The 26394-nt window shown below is 43.2% G+C and overlaps 1 protein-coding gene across 1 annotated transcript in view; it reads right to left on the bottom strand.

Moving 5' to 3' along the window:
- Positions 1 to 24457, bottom strand: part of WDR64 (WD repeat domain 64) — a 72254-nt gene extending 47797 nt beyond the window's left edge. Inside the window, exons 1-8 of the mRNA XM_045816615.1 lie at positions 24313 to 24457; positions 18618 to 18748; positions 12356 to 12455; positions 10363 to 10466; positions 7404 to 7433; positions 6086 to 6196; positions 4179 to 4393; positions 2259 to 2393 (exon numbers count right to left, since the gene is read on the bottom strand). Of these exons, the coding sequence (XP_045672571.1) occupies positions 2259 to 2393; positions 4179 to 4393; positions 6086 to 6196; positions 7404 to 7433; positions 10363 to 10466; positions 12356 to 12455; positions 18618 to 18748; positions 24313 to 24457 (971 nt within the window). The remainder of the gene's footprint in view (positions 1 to 2258; positions 2394 to 4178; positions 4394 to 6085; positions 6197 to 7403; positions 7434 to 10362; positions 10467 to 12355; positions 12456 to 18617; positions 18749 to 24312) is intronic.
- Between the last annotated feature and the right edge of the window lie 1937 nt (positions 24458 to 26394).

Below are 26394 nucleotides of genomic sequence, written 5' to 3'. Positions count from 1 at the left end.
GCAACAATTTTTTTCAAAATGGGGGGAAAAACCCCAGAGCACATGGCTCTCAGAAGACCCTGCCTGGATAACAGCATGCTTCGTCTCAGTTCTCCCTGCTGCTGTGAGTGTGGGTGAGCTCCGACCTGGAGAGGGGAGCGGGTCAGCCGCTGAAAGGTAAGGAGGTGACTCCCCAAGGGCACGTGGTGCGTGATTGGGTTGTTTAGTGCGTGCGCGATGACGCCTGGCAGGAAGGCGTTCCAGGCGGATCCTGTGCTAAGAACCAGGCCACTGAGCAAGCAGCGTGTCCTCCTATCTTTTCTCGCTTTGGTCATGGGGGGTGGTTGGCGGGAGTGAGGGCAGAGGATAAGGAGGAAGGCATTGCTATTGCCTCCTTGTCATTGTAAAGAAGAAATTTCAGGGTGCCTCGGGTAAAGGTATTTTCTTGAGTGGTCCTTAATCTGGATTATCAGCCGTCGTTGAGCTAAATTGGTCCATTCCCAAGGGAGGGAGTCATAGAAAACTGTAGATCAGGAGTCGGCAAACTTTTTCTTGAAGGAACCAGACAGTGAATGCTTCAGACTTAGCCATACAGTTTTCATAACTACCCAACTCTGCCGTTGTAGCAGAAAAACAGCCACAAATAATACATACACAAGAAAGCATGGCTGTGTCCCCATACAACTTTATTAGTGATAAAATTTGAATTTCATGTAATTTTCATCGATCATGGTATGTTATTTTTCTTTAATTTTCGAAACCATTTAAAACGATAACAACTACTCTTTGTTAGAAGGTGTTACAAAAACACACGGCCCCCTGGACTTGACCCCCCCCCCCCCCCAGCTTTCCTAACTGCTACTCTAGAAGTGGGAACACAAGGCCCAAAACAGCACAGGCCTATGACAGCTCCACCTGCTCGCCTCAGGATTCACATTCTTTCTTCAGATGCTTTTCAGTGTTTCATTCAGGAAGCAGAAAGAGGAGCTTACACTTGCAGAGCACCGTGTGCCAGACGTGAAGTCAGACGCTTCCTGTGAGTTAACTCAGGCGCCTTTTATGAGATTAGAGTGAAGCATGTTCATTCCCACTTGGAGATGGAAAAATTGAGACTAAGAAGGAGAGCTCATGGTCAAGGTCACAGAGCTAGTGAGGGCGAGGACAGAAACCAGCTGGCTTCTGGCTTCGCAGGAACCCTGCCAATGGCCACTGTACAACATTGTGAGCATACGATTCAATTATTTCTAGTAAACTTACAGGGTTGTAGAACAGCCACCCCAATAAGTTTCAGAACATTGCCATCACCCCAGAAAGTTCGCTTTGCCCTCATGGGCCCCCTGCCCTCACCCTCACCATGCCTAGTGGCGTCTCTTCCTGATCTACTTCCTGTCTCTGTGCATTTGCCTTTTCTGGACAATTTATGTAAATGAAATCATGAACATAGGTTTTTGAGGTTTATCCACATTGTAGCATATATCTCAATGCATTTTTAAAACTGAGAATTAATGTACAATAACTGATAGTTACTATATATTACAATAATATACTATTACCACATATTAGTATAGCTATAAATATGTAGTTGCTACACATTAATAAGTATTAACAGATACTTAACCATGCTACTCAAATTCTCCCGCGTGTACGAAAGCCCCTTGTGCATGTAGTGCACGTGGAACGTGACGATTGTGCTGCATGCCCTCACAGGCCTATTGACTTGCGAGAAGGATATTAAAAGTGCACAGGTTTGAAAACTACTCAGCTCTACCAATAATAAAACTGTATTTGGGCAACGACGTCATGCATGCACCCGTGTTTATTTATTCCGACAGATTATAGCAGCAAACAACAGGTTGTTGCCAGGAGGACCCATCACGTCAAGGTTTGCATGAATAACTTCATTTTTTTCCCTGAAACTCTAATCTTGTCAAGCAGATGGAACACTTAACATGTCATTTTTCTAAAACCCAGGTTGAAAACTCCAAGGCAGCCACGGGTTTGTGAGTTGTGAAAAGCAGGGGGCGCACTCCCTCTCGGGAGCGTGCTAGCCTTTCCCTTCCCCTCCCCCTGCCCCTGGCCTGTTGCCGCAGCCCTTCTCTCTCCCAGCCCCCCAGGGCCCTTCTGCCGCCTCTGGGACTTGTGTCCCGAGCCTGCGCAGCCCAGCTGGCTCACTTCTACTGCATCTGTAACTTTCTAAATAAACTTTGTCTTACCGTTTGAAAAAAAATAGAAAGCCCGAAAGTCACAGAATATTCACGTATATAAACTATCGTACTTACGAATTATCCTCAAGTCTCTTCAAGGATTCCAAGACGAGCGAGTGAACGCTATCTAAGGAACAGGATCCGAAGCAGTTTAGGGTTGGAATGTATCTAATTTTCATAACCCAGTCGTTGTGCAGCTTCCTTTTAACACTGGGAATTAAGAGGAAAGGGGGGGGGTATGTTAGAATGTCAGGCACAAACACGTAATGTTGAGTGTCTCTCTGGCATTGAACTTGACTTTGACCAAACCGCAACTCTGAACTGAGATATATAATCCCATCCTGTGCATTATACCACTTTCAAGTGTGTTAACCAAATTTTCATAACTTATTTATTTAAAATGGAAAAATAAAAGGTTATCACCAAATTCTGAGACTCAGAATTAAAAATTATATAAGAGAATCTCAGTCCAATATTGGTACTGTCTCCTTTACTGAAAAAATTCTGGCCATCCAAATGAAAAACTTTGTTTAGTATTGTTTTTCTCTTATGTGAGTCAATTCATTTTTATATTTTCCAGTGAATACTGATCATTTGAATCAGTCATTCCCCTATCTAGTTGGACACTAGATATTTTACTATTAGAAATAACACTGTGATAGCTATACTAGTATCTTTCAACACATGGGGAGCTCGGGTCCCAGTGCATATTTTAATCTTTTCCAATTTTCTAAGTGAGAAATTATGTCTGATTTTATTTCTTTGATTAATAGAGAAGACACAGTTAATGCAAAATTTGTTTTTCTGCTAATAAAAGAAATATATGTCTTACTCTAAAATCTTCAGAGACACTACAAGTATAAAGAAGACAATGAGTCCCAGCTGGTGTAGCTCAGTGGATTGAGCGTGGGCCTGAGAACCAAAGGGTTGCCAGTTCGATTCCCAGTCAGGGCACATGCCTGGGTTGCAGGCCAGGTCCCTGGTAGGGGGCTCATGAGAGGCAACCATACACTGATGTTCCTCTCCCTGTCTTTCTCCCTCCCTTCCCCTCTCTAAAAATAAATAAAATTTTTTTTAAAAAGGAAGACAATGAAAATATTCATAACCTTATCAGTTGGAGATAACTGTTATTAGCATTTCTGCCCGATGAGCATTTGAAAATATTAACAATTTGTATTGTGTGTGCAGGTGTGTGAATGATCTGTTTACGACATTTCCCCATTTTCCTCTGGGGGGAACTATTGTTTCTTTAACTGCATTCTAACACCTATTAAGTAGACAATTAGTCCATTGTCTGTCATATCTGTTATATTTATTCCAGTTTATTTACTTTAAAAATGTTCTCGCCCTGGCTGGCGTAGCTCAGTGGATTGAGCGCGGGCCGGGAACCAAAGTGTCCCAGGTTCGATTCCCAGCCAGGGTACATTCCTGGGTTGCAGGCCATAAACCCCAGCAACCGCACATCGATGTTTCTCTCTCTCTCTCTCTCTCTATCGCCCTCCCTTCCCTCTTTAAAAATAAATAAATAAAATATTAAAAAAAAATAAAAGAAAAGTACATGACTTCTTTAAAAAAAATGTTCTCTTTTGATGCCCAGCAGTTTTATATCACGTAGAGTCAAATCTATCAAACTTTTTCTTTAAATTTCATATCTATTGCTGTTGGTCAGACTCTGCTTTCATATTCAAGTGCTAGTAAATAGACACATACACCTTGTACAGTTGTTCATAATTTCATTTTTTATTTTGCCCCTTAATCTATTCAAGTGCCTATACATTTTAATTGTCAATAGCACTTAGAATAGGAATTTTAGTTACTCATTTTCCTGGGTGTTTTCCCCTTCTATTGGAAGTGCTTTGAGGTGAGAGACCTTTCTTGTTCAGTTTTATGTTTCAAACCTTCCCCATGGGGTCCCCCTCATTGTTTCTACTCGGTAATTACTCGAGTGGTGTCCGTGTTAAGACAATTGGACTCCCCAGGTACCTACCCACTTACCTTTTAAAGTTCTTTGAGTCTATGACCTGACTCTGTAATTTCTTTTTGGATTTTGCCTGCTTCAATCCAAAGTCATCGCTTTGGACCGTGTATTTGTTCACAAAGCCGCCATCGTCCCCCAGGAGGATGTCATCTCGGCAGAGCTGGTCGGGCAGGGACACGACACACACGCAGAGGAGGCAGTGGTCCATGGGCTTTATGACGAAGTAGTTCTCCTAGAAACCAAGGGGCACGTTTAATAAGTTATTACATTGCTCCAAAGATCTCAATATTGAATTTCAATATTGTCTATCTATCAATATTGAATTGATCTCAATATTGAATTTCAATATTGTCCCTATTAATTTTTTAAAGCTTTTATTTAGTTGTTTTTAGAGGTGAGGAGAGGAAGGGAGGGAGGCAGGGAGAGAAACATCAATGTGTGGTTGCCTCTTGCAGGTGCCCTGACTGGGGGACCTGGTCCACCACCCAGGCATGTGTCCTGACTGGGAATTGAACCGGTGACTTTTTAGTTTGCGGGACAACACTCAACCCACTAAACCACACCAGCTGGGGCTGTCCCTATTATTTGATACATGTTTTACTTTTGATATTTCATATTTTAGGTCTTCCCACAGTGTTAAAAAGGCTTGAGGGAAGAAAAAAATAAAGTTAATCAAGTAGAAGTTAATGAACACTCACGGTGAGCTCTACATTGTGTTTTGGGCTGTTTTGTGGGGAAAAGGGTGAGGTACCAACCTCTGATCAGTAGTGATGAGATTTTCTGGTGGAATATTATGAATGTCCCTTTCTTGGATTTATAAGACCATACTAACAGGAAGTATCAAAAGGTGCAGGTGTTCAAATGGTACTGACATAAAATTGGATGGTAAACAGGAAACTCGAGTATTCAAGCCCCAAATATTTCACAAGGACCTATCAGGAGAAAACTGTCCTCACACTTAAGTTTATTCAGAAATATTCAGCAAGTGTTTGCCCAGTTGACAGTACTGCTGAACCGGGCTCCCTGAACTGTACAGCTATCACTGTCTTGGAACTCAGTCCCTACCTGGGATAGAAAAAATAAATATTAAAAAATTTTAATTCATTTTGTTCCTGTTAGAATGAGTGAGACTCGAGCATATTGAGAGTTTCTTTCAGTCACTCAACAAACATTTTTGGAGCATCGGTGGCATGCCGAGAACTACTGTAGGCACTTGGCTGGACAGGGATGGGCAAGGCACGTTTCTGTCCCTGTGGAGCTACCATTCCGGTGGGGGAAGACAGAAGAATAAAACAGGTCATCACACATAACAGAAGTCAGTTAAGGAAATACACCACAGTGCCGAACTGAAGAGTGACCAAAGAGGCTACTCTGAGTCCCATGGGCGGGGAAGGTGACCTTCGATCTGGGACCTGAATGGGTCGAGAGAAAGATTCAGAAGAGTTTAAGAGGAAGGAGATTAGAAGGAGTGATGAATGATTATACTTCTGCCGCAGCAGATTTTTTTTTTTGCCAGAATTAAGCATTTGATTTGAATATTTTTCTTGCCACACAAAGCTGAACTGGAAAGAAAATCTTTGAACTTGATAACATGAGCATAGGCAAAAAGCTAATATTTGCATTTTGAGAAGGGTATGAAAGGAGGGAAGGATTTAGCCTCTACTAAAAAGAAACAAACAAATATGCCCCAATGAAATACACACTCAGTGGAAAATATTAATAGTAATATTAATGAATATTTAGTAATAGTAATAATAATATTAGTAATATTAATAGTAATATTAAGGCTGGACTTGATTATCTACTTAAACCCCTCGTTTTACAGATGGGGAAACTGTGTTAAGTAGACAAAGGGTGGTGCTCATATCATACCAGCATGGAAAAGAAGATCTCCCTTCTTGGAGTATTTCTCCTGATACAGTACCTGGCTGGACCCTTGAGATTTATAATCCCAGACAATAATGGTTCTTTCCGTAGTGGCAACGATTCGTTTCAGCTGTGGCAGGTAATCACATCCTGTAATCCAGGAGGTATCCTGACAGAAAAGCACAGACTTGGAGGGGGGATGTAGATTGTGTTTTGTCCTATGATATAGTGATGGTGAGTAACAAATAGGTTAGTTACGTTAAAGGTCCCATTTTGCCCCCTTACTTGAAGAGGAGGCTCCCGATAGCTCTTCTTTGAGGCTTTGTAAGGGGCTGTAACCTCTCTCCCTAACCCTGAGTTTCTCAGACCACCAGCTGGAGAGCAGTGGAGCTGGAGCCTGGGGCAGCTCTGGGCCCACGCAGCAGCCAGAGGAGCGGCCATCTTTGTGCCCTGTTCGCTTAGGTGAGGTCGCTTCTTCATAGGGACACAGGGAGACCGGATGAATCACGGTCTTTGGCCCTGTAGCCACGCTTAGCATTTTTTAGCTAGAAATGACCTCGTGATCACCTGTCAGTGATCAAGTTGAGGCCAATGAGTTTGAGTCTTGCCTAAAGTCTCCAAGGTGGCACGGGTAGGACCCGGAATACCCAGGACACCCGACCACTGATCAAGGAGAAGAGCTCCCCTTCGTGAGTGCCAGAAACTGCTATGTGCGTTTCAGGCATGCTTCTGAACCTTCTGGAAAACACACTGGGAAGCAACAGTTTTTTCCAGCCCTAAGAAATGAAGGCTCAGAGGCTTAGAGAGAACCCAGACCCGTCCTCTGCAGGTCAGGGGACTGGATGTCCGCAAGCAGGGTTTTGGAAAAGTCAAACACTTCCCCACGTCATAAAGTCAGGGCGGGATTCTGAGAGCAAGCCCCCGTCACTGGGCATCTGCACTGGGTTACTTTTCCAATGAACAATGTATATTAGATAAATTCCAAGATTGCACTCCGATTGCAATGCTCTTTTCAAGTTTTAAATAAAATGTTTTAACATTATTTCTATTGGCTGTTTCCTCGCTGTTCTCACACTTGGGCTGCACATGTTTTTTACATTCCTGAGCAGTGGGTGCTTGGAAGAACCTAGGTGAAGCTTTTCAATGGAAGCTTCCCAGAGTAATCATCTTCCAAGCGGTTCTCTGCAATGTGTTTAACTCCACAAAGCAAGACCTGGGTCCCCTTTGCTGTTGCCCAAGGTTTAGTTCTAGTCGATAAACCTAAATCTACAACCTAGGACATCTGATTCTCAGAGCATTTTGCTGAGAGTGGGATTCGTTATGGGGGAACCAGCCCCATAGTCCTACTTTTGGCTTAATTAGGAATTCGTCCTTACCGTGACGTTGGTGCTGGTCTGCACTCTCATCTGTAAACAAAGGAAGAGAACAGTGAAACCCAGTCGGCTCTACACTAAAGGTGCGCATGCTGGCTCTTAGATGACACAGCGTCTCCTCAGTGTAACCCCACCTGTCATTTCCACTCCCACCGCGCTCCCCCCTGTTCCCTGTGAAGCTCCCAGCTCTGTGGGGAATGCTCTGCTTGCTGTGGCTGAGGCCTCTGCTTCGGTGGCTTGTCTTAAAGCCTGGCGACACCGCTTTCAGTCTTACGCTTACTAGTTATTTTGTCCCTTCCATTTGCCAACTGCCTCACATTTGTTAGTGATTGAGAGCAAAGCAGAAAATGGGAATGCAAGGTAATTCTAGCAGCAATGGCAAGAGTCGTTAAAAGAATACTGAAGAGGTTGCTGTAAGTACAGACTGATGCAGAAAAAACATGGCTTTATTTGAGATTTAGCTCTCAAGTCACGGAGACACTTAAGAACATTCTGCCCAGTGGGCTTCCTATTGTATTCAGGAAGTATTGAATATCACACCCTGGCACTGGAGGATCATAGACTGGTTCCCTACAGACTTAGGATATACACAAGCAGCCTCTTATGCCCTTAAGGCATGTTAGTTAATTGTTTGGTTGAAGTATATTCATGACCTGGTTTCTTTTGGATGCTCAGGTATGTAGGAAATGGCTGCCCAGAAGGAATGGGTTGTGTGAGAAGGAGAAAAATTAAATCATTAAATCAGGGCAGTGACTAAAATTGCTAGTCACGGTCATCACAATGTGTCTTTCATCTGAAGAGTTCACAAAAGCTTTTTTTTTTCTTTTTTTCTTTTTTAATAAACCAGGGACCTGTTTATAGGTGGACAAATTTCTAAGGAAATTGGTGAGCAGAAAAAAAAGAACACTTGTGGTTTTCTCCTCTTCAATTTCTCGAACTTCATCTTCAGCAGCAGTCACGAAAGTTCTCTTCTTAAAAGTTGATCTTCTGAAGTTTTAAAATCTAGCCTTCTGGGCAGGAATTTTCATTAATGACATTTAAACTCTAGATTATGAAGCCCCCTAGAGAGCACCAAGAAAATTCTTAAAAGTATTTACTCAACTTCAGATAGAGCCTAAATTGTGGAATAAGCTGTTAAAAGATAGTTAGCATTCTTGACTACCTTTTAATACATTTTTCCTGTGACCTGTCCTACCAAATGTGTATTCTCATAGAATGTGTCATCCTATTCATGAGGCATGCAACAGTCAAAATGCTGTTTATCCCTGGTGTGTTAAGTCTAAAAATAAGTGTTTAAGCCATCTTTTCTCCCCTGTTACAGTATCTTATAAGAGAGAAATGTGTCTGTGTGCTCGTGAGTATATGTGTTCACCTGTAAGCGTGTCTGTGTGTGAAAGAGATGTATTTCTGCAAATATGATAATGCCACCTCACTTACTTCACATAGTCCTGAACTACTTCCTTAAGAAGTTCATTATTTTCCTTCTCACATTTTTATGTAGATACCATCCCAGTTCTATTTTTTTAGGACATAAAGGTAAAAATCAGAAGAAAAATGATGCACTGAAGAAAGATATCAGGAAAGACGTTCTTATTTTGCTTCCACATCATTTGTTCATGACCCTAATCGCCCACATGCTCTGAGTACTTACAATGATGCGGAGCACTTTATGTGTCTTAACTTACTGGATCAAGAGAGCTACCCAGGAAGGGAAGTTGTCTGGTTCTGAATGAGGAAGAACCAGGGCTTGGGCAGAAATTAGTAACAGGCACAGCTGGGCGGGTCCCAGGCCCCGCACCCACATTCAGTCTCCCACTGCACGGCCCCTGGGCGCCCCGGCCCCCTCCTTACCGAATCTGGCTGCTGTACTGGAGATCACTGAGGAACTGAAAATTATTGCTAACATTTTAATCATCTGATGATTATTTTGATACACAGCGTCCGGCTGAAGTAAGGCCTGCTTCAGTGTGGTTGGTAGGGTAATACTAGGGGTGTAATAATTTATAGTTTTCATTTGAACATTTCACCCACAATGTCCTATGGTGTGCTCGAGTGTGATATTGTTCTGTTACAGAATTCCATGTTTATGATTTTGTGATAAAAGACTTTGTAATAAAAAGGGGAGCGTTATTTATTCCAGACCCCGTTCTAAAGCTTACCGTTCACTGGAAATAAACTAGTAACTAGAATAATGCTTTGCTAGGTCCCACCAGACGTTCACCTTGGGTATTCATAGTGCAGTGTGATGTAGACTATATCTCCATTAAAATCTCTCATATTTTAAAAATAGACGTCCGAGGGTATAAATTTAGAATGGCGTTAATGAGAGCAACGCGTGACGTTTGCATGGGAATTTGTCGTTCGTAAACTGCTTTCACGTTCATTATCTCATCTGCCCTTCGCCGCAACCCTCTGAGGGAGTGAGGGCTGCCCCATTGTCCTCATTTTACAGAAGCAAAAAAAAAAAAAAAAAGAGAGACGTGAAAAGGTATGTCGTCTCCATAAGTTCCCTACTTAACCATCATAGCTGGTAAAATAAAAGGACTGGAATTCGAGCCTTTTTTTTTTCTCTTTACTCTAGGGTTCTTGTTCAGAACCCTTGCATTCTTGGGTGGGGGTATGACAAAAGCACTCGGCTGTGCACTTTTCTGATTGCATCTGAGAAGTTATCAGGGTCATCCTTTAACTGTGCGGATGCCACGTGGGTCCTACGCTACACAAATGGCAATGCTAAACGCAGTCACTACATTTCCACAATCGCTCCGGGGTTCTGCGATCCCTTTATTCTGGTCATTTTTTAGTTTGATGTTTTGGAGTAACTCTGAAATGGGGTTTGTGGTTCCTGCTGTGCCCGAGACATGTGTAGAATGTGTAGGTAAAAAAAAAAAAGAGAGGAAGGGAAGGGAGGAAAGAAGGAAGGGCGGAAGGGAGAGGGCAGGAGGAGTCCCAGATTTGAAATTACCTGGTTGTTGAAGACGGTTATTAATCCTCTCTGAGAAGCTGCTATCAGTAAGTCCAGCTGTGGGATCTTGACAATGCACTTAATCACATCCCGTCTCCTACTACCTGGTAAGGGCATAGCATTCAGTCTGGCTCTCAGCGGGAAAGATCTGAAGAGTCATTTGTTAGGTTTGTGTAAAAAGAGCAACCGCCAATTTTTCAACAGAGAAGATACTGTCCCCAAGAAGGTGCAGGTTGGTGCTGCGGTGCGTGTGAATGAATCTCAGTCTTTTTGTACGTAACACACCGGTATCCATGCAGCACAAAAACAGGCAGGCGGTACGTCTGAGGTCTTAGAATGCCATGGGGTGGGGGGAGGGGCTGGAGGGGCTTGGGGTGAGAAGGGCCCCCAATGAGAAAAAGGTCTACAAGGCTTCTTAGGGGATCAAGCATGGGAAAAAGGCTGAGAACATATTCTCAGGCCAACCCACTTCCAGCCTCTCTGGGTCTGGCCTTTCCGCACTATAGGCTACTTTCGACACAGAAGCCAGAATGAGCATTTGGAATAGAACTCGGATCCCGCCTCCTTCTGTCTGTAGCCCTCCTGTAGCTCCTCCGAGGTTTTCAGCGTGGCTGCAAGGCCCCAGACATGTGTGCCCACACTCCCTGGCATCTCCCCCTCCTCCACTCCTACCTGAAGTGTGTGGTTTGCTCTTTCACTCACCTTCCCAGCCATTATCACCTCCCCAGCGTGGTTTCCCCTGACCACCTTACTTAACACCCCACACCATGTTCCTGTTTCCAAGCTGACTTCTTTTTCCACAACCTGCCCATTTATTTTTTTTTCTGTACCACTTAACACCATCTGACCTATTATATATATTACTTAGTTGCTATTTTTAAATTATCTGTATCTTTTCATTAGAAGTAAGTTTCATGAGGCCCGGATTTATGATTTATGATTTATGATTGTTTTCTCCCTGCTGTGTCCCCAGCACTTAGAAGTCTACCTGGCTCCCATGGTAGACCTTAACACATGTTTGTTGAGTGAATAAATGAACTACAGAACTTCATTGCCATGTAGAAAGATGTTTTCAAGGTTCTAACTTAGGATGCCAGTGGCATGTGCCCCTGCTCATGCTGGAGCCCTTCCTTGGCACGGACGCAGGGGCAGCAGGAATAGCCCCCTTGCTTCTGTTCTGTGGTGAGAGTTCCACGGCCAGAGCTTGGGCTCTGGTCAGGCCCTCGGCTGGGCTAAGGAAGGGTCCAAGGGATGGGTGGGTTTGGGTCACGAAGGGCTGAAATAAGTTCAGGTGCTTTTTAAAGGAAGAGCAGACTGAAACAAAGAGCAGTAGCACTTTGTTTCAGAATGTGGAATGAAGTGCTAGAGAACAAGGGCAGAGTCCACGGCTTGCCTTTCCTCTTCCTGGGCCTCCCTCTTGCTGGAGGGGGAAAGGGAAGAAAACCCGCAGGGCCAGCAATGCAGATGGACGGGGCTTGCTGTCCCAGGCTCGGATTTTAAAATGACTGGCAAGCCAGCTGGAGACTTCTTAACGTGAGACACCACCCCTCTGTGGACTGGCCCACAGGCCTAGTGTCACATCTAGGGTTAAACCTCCGTGAGATCATCGAGGATGAGATTTTGGAAACGAGTTCTAATTAGTGAAAACTTGAACATTCAATTATAAGAATATAGTAAAAGAGATGTGGTTCCGCTTGGTACCGGAAGATGCATTACTGAGGTGCCGTGGTGGAGAATTTTAACTTCAGATCGGTGTCTACTCAGTAAAATGTGATCCCCCACCCCCGTACCCTGTATACGGTGTCCTTTAGAGCAATGACAGAATATCAAACTCATCTGCAGGCACTGTTTCTTCTGAGAGTGCATATAAAACTGTCACTGATAAAGCAAACGAAATGAAAAGTGATTCTATGGAAATGTTATATTCCCAATATTGATTTTTGAGAAAATACTAAAATCTCCGTTAGTTTGGAAGGGAAATGAACAACATCACCTGAAATGACAACTCGCTGTTTTCGAGAAACAAGGAAAACCAGATTTTCTTCATTCATCTGGGAAGCGAGAGAATCTTCAGAGGAGAAATATCCGAAGATCTAAAATCCCAAACAGCACATAGAAACATGAGCGATATTTCAGAATTGTCTGGGGAGGAACAGATTGGATATTGTTTGGAGTTAAAGTCTTGAATGAACAGTCAAAGTTTGTCTCATAAGTGTCAGGGGTCCCCTTACGAGGACAAGGCCGTGTGATGCGTTTAACACACTGGGTGTTGATGATGCGTGATTTTTTAAAAGATTTTATTTATTTATTTTTCGAGAGGGAAGAGAGGGAGAAAGAGAGAGATAGACAGAGAGAGAGGGAGAAACAGAGAGGGAGAAACATCAATGTGCGGTTGCTGGGGGCTGTGGCCTGCAACCCAGGCATGTGCCCTGACTGGGAATTGAACCTGCGATACTTTGGTTCGCAGCCCGTGCTCAATCCACTGAGCTACGCCAGCCAGGGCTGATGCGTGATTTTTAAGCGGACTCTAATTTTGCTTTCCGGTGGATGGGCGGGGCTGGTATCCTCACTCAGACTGAGAGTGCTATTGGGAGCAGGCACTTGGTTGGAAATCAGATCAGCCTTCATCGGACAGGGTCCCCGCTGAGACTCTTGACCTTGAATTTGGTCCCTCTCAAATGACTTTTCCTACCCATTTTCCACAAATCTTCCTGGGCAAGATTTTTCATCCCTCTTAGGATGAGTTTTGGAATTCAAGAGGCTGTATACAGCTTAAGATAGATGTTCAATTGTCTTATGAATAAGCAGAAATAAAATTCTTATAAATTAATGACAGTACTTCTCATAAACTTGAGACTGGTTGGTGCTTGTTAATGAGTAGACAGAATGAACTGCAGAGTTTTTCTGTAACAGTAGTATAAACACGAATCAGTGGGAAGCCTGTGAAAATGCAGGTTCTGATTTGGAACATCTGGGGTGGGGCCTGGGAGTCTGCATTTCTAGCAAGCTCCCAGGACAGACCACACTTGGGGCAGAAAGGATCTACTCACAAAGTGACTCAACTGAACATAAATCAAAATGAGCTACAGGTCAGTTTGTTTTAGTAATGTTTACTTCGATGCTTGATGGCTTCGTACTATGTTAACATGTGCCTGCAATGTCACTTCACACACGTTATTACTTCCTCCTCTACACCCCCAGGCTTCCAAGCCTCACAACACACCATGACTGCCCTAGGCATTTCCCACACTTAGATTTCATTTGCTGGGAAGGCCAGCATCATTCGGGGAAAACAGCACTCAATAAAACCTTACCATTACCATCTTTTTAGTAATCACTGCTCATTTTCCGTGGGTACCAAACTTCTGGATTTAGCATCTAATTCCTTTGACGGATTGAGAAAAAAGAGAAAAGGGGTGCTTCCAATAAATCTATGTTGGAGTGGACAGGAAGCTTTGGTCACTGTTGAGTCCGTCCTCATCATCAATCACCGATGCATTATCAAGTATTGATCGGCACCTTAACTCTGTGTACAGGATAGCCTCATGGCAAAGGATATGCACTGTGGAATCAGTTCAGGCTGTGTAACTAACTAGTCAGTACTCAGATCTTGGACAAATTCCTTCACCTCTGTAAGTCTCAACTTCTTTATTGGAAGAATAAGAGGACAAAGCCCTGAATTTTACAAATGATTTCTCAGTGAGATAATGCATGTAAAATCAGGCGGGTACTGTGATAGGCTGATGGTGTGTGAACCTTCCTTGGGAAGGATCTGTATGACTTCCCCAGCCAATCAGAACCAAGAGGGAAACCAGCCCCTGCTCCTTCCAATCTATGAGGTCCCTATGGCTTTTGTTTCCTTTCTTACCCGGGTTAGAATGGTGGTCAGCCACCTCGATCACTGATTTCCGCAATCCTCCATCCCTTTACACCACTGCACGGGCCTGTAAAGACGCCCCACTGCTGGGGAAATACAACTGCCTGTGTGCCTCGACCCACGCTACTGTGACTGCCATCTGGCCATCATCCCTTGCTTCCCTAGGTGACTGCATCCATTGCCCACAGAAACAAGGTCAACCCCCTCCTCTCATGGAATACGGGATTCTACCTTTTCTTCTGTCTCTCCCTTCTACTGACTTTTGCCTTCAGCATATTCAAATCTCTCCTGTCTCAAAAACAACAATACAGCAAACCTTCCAGCAGCACAGATAATCCTTGCTTTTTCTCCTGCTGGAGGAGGAGAAACCCACCTCCTTCTGCAAGCGTTGTTCCTCTTTCCATTGCTATGGAATTTGGATTCCTTTCTTAGCTACATTTTGGTTTCCACTGCTTGTTACAGCAGACAGTCTTTCTGAACTTTGACACTTTTCCCTCTGTATTAGTTTTCTATTGCCTCTAAAACAAATGATCACACAGTGGCTTAAAACAACACCCATTTACTACAATAGCTCACCAGTTCCACAGGTTACAAGTCCAAAATGGGTCTCATTGGGCCAAAATCAAGCTGTTGGTAGAGATGTGTTTTTTACCAAAACTTGGGGAAAATCTGCTTCGAAGGTCATTCTGGTCATTGGCCGGAGATCTCTGCTTTCTGGCTGGCCATCAGCTCTAACACATGGGCCCTCCATCTGGGTACCAGCCAATGGTGCTGCAAATCCTCATCCTACTTGAAACCTCACTTCCGCCTTCCTCTTGTGATGTTGAGGACTCACATGGCCACATAGAGTCCACTCAGATAACCCAGGATGATCTCTCTACTTTAAGGTCAGCTGATTAGGCCTTAATGACATCTGCACAAGTCCCTTCTTAGCAGTACCTTGATTGGTACTTGGAAGGGTGCACCTTTAAAATTCTGCCTATCACGTCTTCATTTTATAAATGCAATTCAGTACAATTTAAATGACTTGAGCAAAATACAGCCAAACTTTGACCAATGTGAGCAACCAATGTATCCACAGATGATAAGTTTTAAAAAGATTGGGAAATGATGACGAGAATGATGATTATTTTTGCGCTACTGAATACGCATGTTTCTCAAGGATGGGAGAACTCCGCACCACACAAGTTGTCCCTAGTTGGAAATACTGTTCTCTATGTGTCTACAGTACCTATATTTTAAAAAAAGCATGTTACTGACTGTCATTCTATTTGATTTGTACTTTGGTGTAATTTTTATGAAGATGGTGATGTAGTATCTGTTAAGTGTTCAGAACAGATGTGGGAAGAAATCTAGGAGCACTGTCTTGTTCGAGGCAACATTGGGAGACTTTAACTTGGGTCTGAGTCCAACACTGGTCCTACTGCCTGCAAGTCACCTGACCTCAGGCACGGTCCTTCATTTCTCTGTGCCTGAGTTCTCCCCATTTGTAAAGTAAGGATATTCAATAATAACCAGAACTATATGCCTTGGTGTAAGAATTGAATGAGGAAGTGCACCATTAGATTATTTAGTAATTAGGAAGATTAGGAAGTACTTAGGTTGTACCAAGTGCCAGGTTGGAGCTCAAACAGCGTCAGCATTTGAGTGAATGTAATTCCCAGTGTTGTAGGGATACTACAGGAAATGGAGCTCAGGTGTCAGCTGCCCACTGGGCACCTCTGCTGCCTGACCAGGTGGCCCATCAGCCATGCAATCTGTCACCTGTGCATTTTATAGTCACGTCTACGTGTAAGTAGGTGCCATCCTGTGGGGCATCTGCACTGATGAAAATAATAGATTTTGCTACTTCTACTTGCAATAACACAAAGTTACAATGCTTACCAGAAATAATTTCCAAAGGACACTAGAAAACATCAAATTGCTCAAATGTCTTGAGGAAAAATTTAAGGGATATTATACCGGATATACTCCTTCCTAAGAGACAGCTAAAGTTTTACCCTGAAAGAAAATGTTTCAAACAATGTTTTTAAACATTTCCTGTGGTGGTCTATAACCTCAAGGATCTCAAATTTCTCTTTCAACAGTTAAAATTTCAGTCTAGTAATTGCACTTGTGACATGCTTGGAGCATTTTATGACTATTCATGATTTAACTATTAATAGTCAAATTTTATGACTATTATGTGGTTCATTTTTTTAGTACACTTTTTGGGGGGATTATATAAGCAACACATGTTCAATGTAGAACGCTATGAGAAAATGAAAAGCAGATAGAAGGGAACCTAAACCTTATGCATCTTGTTTTTAACCCTGGAGCAAATAATAGTTCTAGAGTTATGCTAATTCACTTGAAATTCACTTTTGGGGCACACAGTTATAGGCATCCCACCTGGTGGTGTATGCCAAAGAGGCCTTCTTTGAATGAATATGAATGTTTTCATGAGTTTCCCACTGCAAACTAGACTAACATGGATTTGTAGCAATAGTATATTGTATCTGTACCAGAACTGTCCACTAACTAGCTTCATAAATTTGAGACAGTCACATGTCTTTGGATCTCTTTACATCTGGTTTTCCTCATTATAAAGGAAAGGGGCAGGTCTAGGTGATGTTGTAGTTGAGTTCTCAGGTTGCCTTATTCTATAAATATCAATTTTCCCAAGTGGATTTGTACCTAAAATCTAGAAAAAGAAGGTGCACCTTTTTGTGGCATTGCTAGATAAAGAGATTTATACTCAGAATCAGGTTTGTACCTTTGTGCCTGACTTTAAAAGAGTCAACCTAGTTTTTATTACCTGATAAGATTACTATTGGCTGATAAAAAGTAGCAGTGAATTTGAACTAAAATGAACTTAGTCTTCCAGTGATGCATTTCCGTTTTACTGACGACAGGTCTGAGGCCCAGAAAGGTTAGGTCACCCAGCTGGAAATAGATATGCCCCTTAGGAGCCTCGGCACAGATAGTTTGTGAGGAAAGTGATAGAAAAGTAAAAAAGGGACCTTTCTGCACTATGTTTTTCAAGCTTCAAGTTATACTTCAAATACATACATTATGTCTGGCTGTCAGCCCAAGGTTTTCTATTAAACTTGAATTTGATTTATGGGGACCCATGAAATCTAACAGGATCGTGTCATGAAAGGAAGAAGGAAAGAAAAGAACAAAAAAATTAGTCAGCTTGGCAATCAGACTTTTGGTGCATGAACCTGATACTCCAGAATTGACTTTGTGATGCACTGCTGGGTTCAACTTGTTAAATTTTTATTTAAAACTTAAGTATTTATATTCATAAGTAATAGTGGCCTATAATTCCTTCACATTTTATCTTCATTCAACTCAGTGTTATTTAGCCTTTTTAAATGAATTGGATATCTTTTCAACTTTCCCAAGGTCTAGAAAAAATTTAAAGGCTTCATAGAAGCTGTTTTTGTTTGCAATTGTTTTATAAAATTAATCGTTTTTATTTGGTTGGTTTGGGGGGTTTGGACTATCTTCTGTTTTTGGTGTCTACTTTTATTATATTGGAATTTATTGAAATGTTCTTTTTAGCCTTATATGTGGCCAATTTTATGATGGTCTCTATATGTAACTGAGATGGATTTGTCCTATATCTTGGGTTCAAAGTTCTATATACACATATCTACCAACTTATTAAGTGTTAGAGTCAAATCTCTTGAATCCTTGCTTTTTTGCCTACTACACTACTAATTTTTGAGAGAGTCAGATAATTTAAAAATCATTTTAACTATTATGTATGCATGTGTGCAATTGTTTAAATTGTAAACTACTGCGAATCCTTTTAGAATATGAACCTGGTTTATAACTAAATCTATAGAATGTCTCTTCTGTGAGTTTAAACAAGGGTCAGAGCCACTTTGTCCCACTTCCATCGTCCACTTAACAACCAAACATGCTTCTTCTGCATGTTCTTCCAGGAACACCAGAATCATATCAATACCGTGTCCGTGAGAATATTATTCAGAAAATGGAAGAGGTGATCAATCATCACCCTTTTGTTCTCTTATACTGAGAATTTGGATACACTGGAATTTGTATACATTGGTATTATTGAAAAGGAATATTTCCTTTACGATGTAAAGAAGACCATTAAGATCTTGGTTGTGGTTAATAGCCTGTATAGTTCTTTCAATTGGCAACTTGGTCTAGATGTATGAGGAGTTACTCATTAATAATACAGTTAAACATCCATCTGCTTTACCCACTCTCAATGATGGGCAGTGGACACCTCTGGACGGTGTGGGCATTTAAACACACCACCACATTGTGCATGTCCGCCTGTAGTAGTAACACTTTGTTTTAATTGTTTATTCTAAACAAAGAAAAAGCATGCATTCCTATAAACATAAAAAGTGACTACCTCACACCAATCTGTAGGTGCATCAGGGTTGTGGCAGAGTTTCCGGTAAAAGTATTTCACATCTTGGTTCTTCACTTCGGAACCAAAGAGCTCTTGCACTGCTCCATAGAACTTCTCATAATCGATCATATCTGTGTTATAACAAAGTGCAAGAACATTGTCATAAAATCCCCAGAACTATATTGCATTTGACAGCTATCTTTTCATTCTTTTTTCATGAAAAGAATTTTGAAAATACGTTTATTGATTTGAGGGGGGGGAAGGGAGAGAGAAAAATCAATGTGAGAGAGAAACATCGATTGGCTGCTGCCTGTGTATGCATCAACTGGGGTCAAATCGAAAACATTTTGGTCCACAGGATGATGCTCCAACCAACTGAGCCATACTGGCCAGAGCCAGCTGTCTTTTCTATTTGCTATCTTATGTCACTTTAATTTACAAAAGCCAGACCCTTCTGCATTTTAGAGATTTTTTTCCCATTGGAAATATAACTAGAAACTTGGCTAAAGTCAGAAGAAAATAGTTTACGTTGGTGTTTAATACCTCCTCTGTAGTTTTTGTTGCAGCTATTTTAGGAGTTTTGTTCAGGAATACAAGGATAAAAAAGTGAGTTACTTCTTTCTTATTGTTAAAAGTTCTACCCATCAGGAGTCTCTGCTAGAGTTCATCCTGAGTGAGCAAAGAGCGATTCTTGATTGGTTCTTCAACATTGTAAGTGCACAAACACACACAAAACCCACAAACACACCATTTCTGGAATGTAGCTTTTGCCTAACTTGATGACTCACTGAGGTATGGCTACTGAGTCAAGGACAAGAACACGTTAGACACAAAAACGTGTTAAGCACTTGTAATGTGTCAGAACGGAGCTAGATGCCAGACTGGGAAAGGAGAACTAGATAGATGCCATTTTCAGGAAATTCACATTCTAGTGGGAGAAACACAATGAATGGGAACAACCGAATAAATAACTGCAGATTGCGACAGGAAGACTACTGGCAATAGATATTAGATGAGCGGCTCTCTGTGTTAAGTTGAAAAGCACATGAGGAAGCTTTCTGGGATGGTAGAGACGCTCTTTGTCTCAATCTGGTGGGTAGCTACAGGTTTGTTTACCAACCAAGGTCCAAATTTATTGAGCTATATACTTCCGATTAGTGCATGTCATGGGCTTCACTGTACGTACGTTGTACCCTAGCAACGAAGTAAAACTCATTACGTGTAGTGTGATAAGTGGCAGGAAGGAGACCAGGAGGGATCTGTGAAATGGAGCAGTGAGTGCATTAGAAAGTGTTGGTGGGTGGGCTGGGCCTCCGGGAAGCTCTCCCTAAAAGCATGGGGAAAAGATTACACTGAGACCTGAGAAGCAGAAACCAATCACCATGTGTAATGTGAGACAAGAGCGTTCAGGCAGAGGCCGATGAACACAAGGCTGCTAGCTGGGAAGAGCGAGGTGTGTACTGGGAGGTCAGAGAGCGTGGGGTAAGGCGAGGATTGAGGAGAACCCAGTGAGGTGAGATCAGTGGAGGGCAGAGCTGGAGTCAGAAGTTTGCACTTGATTCTGGGCATGATGGTAAGCTACCTCTGGAGTGTTTCATGCAGGGGAATGACATGAGTGGACTTCACGTGTTTTGAAAGCACAGTGGTTGCTATGAGGAGATGAGAGTGAAAGCTCTCAAAGCCCCCGGGGCTGGTGCATTCCCTGGGGCCCCGGATGATGGAGGCTCGGGCCAGGGCAATCCAGGGGGTGGTCATACTGCCTGGGTTGCCACGGACAGTCTCCCTGATGCCTATTTTCTCAACTTAATTATTAATAACACCCCCTTTCACTCTTGAAAGTGCCCTCGACTGGATGATAAGTGATAGAGGCAAAAAAGAAAGAGCACGGTGCTGGGATATGATGGGACGTGGAACCACAAAGACTTGCTAGTGGAGAAGGGGTGGCTGGGGCCGGAGGTGGTGCATGCAGGAAAGACAGGAATCTAGAGTGGCGGTCCACATGCGGGGAGGTCGTGCCCTCCCTCTCCCACAGGGACATCGGCGACGTCTGCGACATTTTTGATTGCTACAACTAGGGCTGGGGGTGCTACTGGCATCTAGGGGCATAGGGCAGAGATGCTGCTAAACATCCTGCAGTGACAGGACCTCCCCCACACCCACATACACACACACACACGTACACCTATGTATACACATACACACAGACCAAAGACTTGACCAGCCCAAACGTGAGCTGTGCCAAGGTTGAGAAACCCCTTACTAGAATGTGGCAGGTTGAGGCACGACTAAAGAGCCCTGGATGCTAAGTTAATGTATATGGATTTTTTAGAAGGGAGCTTAGAGGCCAGCAATGTGGCCATTTATAATTTTTTTAAAAGGAAAACTCTCAGGTGTCTGGTTTTAAAACCCAGCAGATGTTGGCACTACTCACCAACACAGAGGAAGGGTCATGGTTCTTAGAGCAAATAGACTTTCCATCTTGGTCATATGAAGTTTGAAATTCCTATGAGATATTCAAATGCCTTAGGTATTTTAAACACATACCAACTAGGATAAGATTCGAGGTATGTGTCTCATTGTACATGTCACGGATGGTTTTTTTTCCTGGGTTGTTTTAATTCTAAGAGGGTAAGAGGATTTAATTCTATCAGGACAAGAAAGTTTAAGAGCTGAGGTGCGTGGAGGAGTTCCTGCAGTGGACTTCATACCATCTTTGAGGTGGGCACTGTTTCATTGAAAGCTTTCTCTGTAGCTCTCCGCTTCTTGCCCATAGTGAGAGCTAGAGCCTGTGTCCCAGCACTAACAGTGAATGGGAGTGTGTGCCAGCATTAGCAGTCCGAGGACGCTGAGACTGCACTTCTCCCTTCTCAGTCCTTCAGGTCATGGAAGGTAACTGATCCAGTAATACTTAGTCCTTACCAAATCCATGTTCTCTACAAAATATATACTATACACTAGTAAAGTTTGTATAAAATATATACTATATATTCTGTCTATATATGTATATATGCATATACTATACACACACACTATAAAGGAATGTGTGTGTGTGTGTGCATATATACGGCAGGAGGGGCAGGACACATGTGCAGGTAGAAATCTCAGCAGGTTAAGTGCAGCAGGTTTTCTCAAGATGACATATGGTGCCTTGAGTGCCAAAGATGGCTTTGCTTGGGGAAAGTTTGAAAGTTTTAAAAAGGGGGGACATTTGACGTAGGTCTTGAAAGAGGAGCGAGAGGTGACAGATACAAACGGGGGAGGACAGGCACCCCACACGGTGGCAATGACCTTTGCAAAATCAGAGTCATTAAGAATAGGACATGTAGCCCTGGCTGGCATAGCTCAGTGGATTGAGTGGGGGCTGCAAACCAAAGTGTCGCAGGTTCGATTCCCAGTCAGGGCACATGCCGGGGTTGCAGGCCATGACCCTGAGCAACTGCACATTGATGTTTCTCTCTCTCTCTCTTTCTCCCTCCCTTCTCTTTCTAAAAATGAATAAATAAAATCTTAAAAATTAAAAAAAAAAGAATAGGACATGCTTGGAGATGCTGAACAGTTCATGGGAGGGCAGAAGATGCATGAAAGGAAGTTCCAGGAGCCGAGGCTGGAAAGGCAGGTTGAGGCACAACTAAAGAGCCCTGGATGCTAAGTTAATGTATATGGATTTTTTAGAAGGGAGCTTAGAGGCCAGCAATGTGGCCATTTATAATTTTTTTAAAAGGAAAACTCTCAGCCAAAATGTAGACGATGAAAATAACTCTTAGCAAGGAGACTGTTATATTAAGAGGCAGTTGTAATAACCTGAGATACAATGAAAGAGTCAAAGGTTTTCCCAAGATACCTGGCTTAGGAGACCAGGTAGATTGTGCCTATGCAATAAGACTGAGAGAAACACAGGCAAAGCTCAAGAGAAGAGAGGAAAAGGCAGGATGAGAAAGGGGGAAAAAGAAGAGAGCGGTATTATGAGAGACACAGGAGACAGTTTCTGGAAGCAGAGGCAACTAGCTGTTAATGCGGCAACATGGCCAGTAAGCTGGACAAGGAAAACCATTTATTGAATTTGGCAGCCAGATTGGCTTATCAAATACCTTGGTAAGAACACTTTCAGCAAACTCATGAGGAAAGCCAGGCATGAGCAGAGGTGATGTTGTGGAGAAATTTGGTGGAAAAACAAAGGAAAGACAGAGTGGTGGTAGCTTAAAGAGAAGAGAAAGTCAAGGTTGGGGGTTGGGTATGTTTTTAGTTGGAGAGGACCTAGCCAGTGAAATAGGAGATGTTGACATTGTTTCAGCGAAGTGATAGCCAGGAAGGAGAAGAGGAATGGAAGAAAGAGCAGGGTGTGCCTTGGGGAGTCTGGGGGGAAAGAGAGTGGAAGAGAATTCTTGTCTTTGGGTCTTGTTTTCTGGTTTGACGTTGGAAGCTTGGTGGAGAGGGGCTGAAATCCCAGCAGAGTGTCCAAACTTTTGGTGTCTCTGGGCCACACTGGGAGAAGAAGAGTTGTCTTGGGTCACACCTTAAATACACAAACACTAACAAAAACTGGTAAGGAAAAAAAGGTTTTAAAGAAATTTACGATTTTGTGTTGGGCCGCATTCCTAGCCAGTCTGGGATGCATGTGGTCCATGGGCTGTGGGTTGGACACCCCTGCCAGGATTCAGAAAAAATGGCCAGGGTTTGAAAAATGGTGCAGAGAGAGGTAAAAGAAATTGACTAAGAAAATGAAAGTTTTGTTGAGTAGGTAGAAAGCCCAGCCAAGTTCACAATCATCTAAATCTGAGTCAGCTCGAACACTTAGCAGTTGAGGGACTTGGGCAGATGATTTATCTGTACTTCTCATTTTTTAACAAATAAAATTGGGATGCTATCAGCAATAGTAATATCTGTCCATTAAAATCTACATGAGAACCAATTAAATTATATTTATTGAAGTGACATATCAATTTTTAAATACTATTCAAATAATATTAGATTGGGCTTGAACACCTAAAGTCAACATTTTCACTCGCTTATGGCTGCACAGCCCGGCTCAGTAGGAGACTGGGCATGCTGACCCCTTCCTTACCAGTTACGGGAACCCTTCTTCTTTCCTTGCAATAGAAAGGTTTCTTCTGCCGGCCCAGCACTTTGCTGGCTAAGCCTTCCCCTCCTCGGCTTCCCCAGGGCCCTGAGCCTGCACACCACACCACTCCCCTGTAGCCCTGACCAGGTGGCGTACTTTCAGTTCTGTGTTGGGATCTCTGCTGCCAAATTGTCCCGGCAGGCCACTGCGCGCCCTGTCCCCCTCACTCGGCATGTTCAAAATCATTCCAGCCTAGAGACACAGGGAGAGGCCCAGGCAGGAAGTCACCATGGTCTCACAACTCCGTGAAGTAAGGAGATGGCAGGGTGGCCCTCATGGACCACCGAGTCCCAGATCAGCCAGTGAGCCATGAAAGGATAGGTCCTGCAGAAGAACCCTTAGATGTCATTTAATCCAAGCCCCTGATGTTACCCTTGAGACCGTTAACGTTCAGACAAGTGGAGGGGAGACCAACTTCCCCAAGACCACTTCGCTGTTTTGAGTTAGAATGAGGACTCGGGCCCCCCTATTAAGTGTCTTTGCTTTTAAGCTGTGTCACTTCTCTCTCACGGCTTAAAACATCTCCCCGTTCTAATCAGCGGACCCAACTGGACTGCCCTTCACCGCTGCTCTTACCTTCTTTGGGGACAAACAAGCCCGCTCTTTCATCTCTCTTCTGGGCTGCTACACGTTCCACCAGTTTTTCAAACCCGTATAGGGATATCTTGAAACTTTTCATCTGAACTGCAACATCGAGACCCTTTTCCTCCCCGATATCCATTGGGATGCCGGGAATTTTTGTTTCCGCACAGGGCAAAACAATGCAAATCTGTCAACTCGGAAACCCTCCAGGTTGTCACACTGCCTTCCTGCTGTCTCCGGTGTCACCCTAGGTCTCATTCCTTTGATCTTCAAAACCCATCCTGCGGGGAGGGGTCTGAGGTGCAGCTAGGCTGCTGGGCAGGGAGGAGCCTGACTGAGGTTTAGTGCATGTAACGTGGGTGAGTGTTTCAGTGCAATTCTGACCTCATAATGATACCAGCGCGCTTTATATGGCGCCCATTGCATCATAATGCCTCCGCAACAGCCTCCTCCCTTTAGAAGGAGGAGGCTGAGATTGCTTTTCCCTCAGATTGTGCTTGTATGTGTGTGTGTGTGTGTGTGTGTGTGTGTGTGTGTGTGTGCTCACACTGCCAGACAGGGAAGAAGAATGGGTAAAGACCAAGAAAGGAACCCGGACGTGGCTTTCTCCTTTCTATATCTACCTCAAACCTTTTGCCTTCTTTCTCAAGATTCTGTGGAGAAGAACATTCCCATTCATTCTTGCAGCTCTACGGGATACCAAAGCGGGAACTTCTAGCAATGAAAACGTATTTCAGCATCGGCCATTTCTATCACAAATGAAGATACTTTTAGAAGCCATAAAGAATAAAACTGCTGCTTATTCCTGTAGGCATTGTCTTTCAGTTAAAATAGTCAAGTGAGCCAGAAATGGAGAAGAGTGAGTTTCTCAATGAGAAGTAAGTTCTCCAAGGGTTTATTCACTAAATGGGAGGAGAATTGTCTGCATATCCCCTTTCCTCCCATCACAGACTCCAATACTCCAATACCATTTAATCCAATTGCTATTGAACTGAGTTTTCCAAACTTCAACACGTTATGGGAAGGAGAAGCTGTCTGATGTTTTATCCACTCTAGTTAAAACCCTATGGTTTAGATGAGATACACGAAGTCCATCTTTAGAGACATTTGCAGGACCTTGAATTCAGAGGTGAGGCAGACGGCACCGCCAGGTCTGGTGCTGTTTCTTGTTGCCCACCTCTGACTACTGTCAGGGGGAGAGCAAGGTAAGATTTTTATGGAAAAAATCCCCTAACTCCTTTTGTTTCTTCTTCTTCCCTCCAAAGTGTTCAAAGTACTCAGTAGTGACAACTGAAGGGCCACTTTTCCTGTAGTTCTAACACGTGCATTCTTATATTTATCCCTTCGTCTGGCAAATAGTCTTTGGACAACTGCCTCATGTTAGGTGTTGTTTCAGGCACTGAGGATACAGCAATAACAAAACAGCTTCTTGAGCTTCCAGTCTAATAGACAAATAAACCATGAAGAAAAAGAGTAACGGTGTGTGTTGGAAGATAAATAAGAGTAAAAGGGTTAGGGAGCTTAGAGAGAGCATCATTTAATAGACATTTAGACCAAACCAGAGGAAAGGGAGATACTAAGCCATGTGTGTAAATGGTGGAAGGGTGTTTCAGAGAACAGAAAACATACATTCCTGAGGTCAAAGTATGCGTGACACATCCGAGAAACAGTAGTGAGGCTGCGTGATGAGGTGATGTGGCTGAGAAAAGGCAGGAAGGTAGGGTCAAAGGTCAGGGGGTGAGGCCAGGTCCTGGAAGAACTTAGAGGAGTTGTAAGGACTTTGGCTTTTACCCTGAAGAAGATGGCGAGTTTTTGAGTAGAATAAACTGACTGGGAGGAGGGGTAGAACCAGGGAAACCAATTAGGTGGCAGTTTCAATAATCCAAGCGGGAGATGAGAGTAATTCAGATCCTAGTGATGGAAGTAGGGCTTGGTGGTCAGCTTGTGTGAAGGTGACGAGATTTGCTGATGGAATAGAAGGGAGTGTGAGAATAAGAGAAGGCTTAAGGAGAACCATGATTGTGGCCTCAAGAAATTGAAAACATTGAGTCGTCATTCACTTACTTTGGGGGTGAA

Source organism: Phyllostomus hastatus, unplaced genomic scaffold (genome assembly GCF_019186645.2).
Source record: "Phyllostomus hastatus isolate PE091 unplaced genomic scaffold, TTU_PhHast_1.1 phas_contig_148, whole genome shotgun sequence".
Lineage (NCBI taxonomy): Eukaryota > Metazoa > Chordata > Mammalia > Chiroptera > Phyllostomidae > Phyllostomus > Phyllostomus hastatus.
The sequence above is the reverse complement of the archived record's forward strand: the minus strand, read 5'-3'. Positions and strand labels throughout refer to the sequence as shown.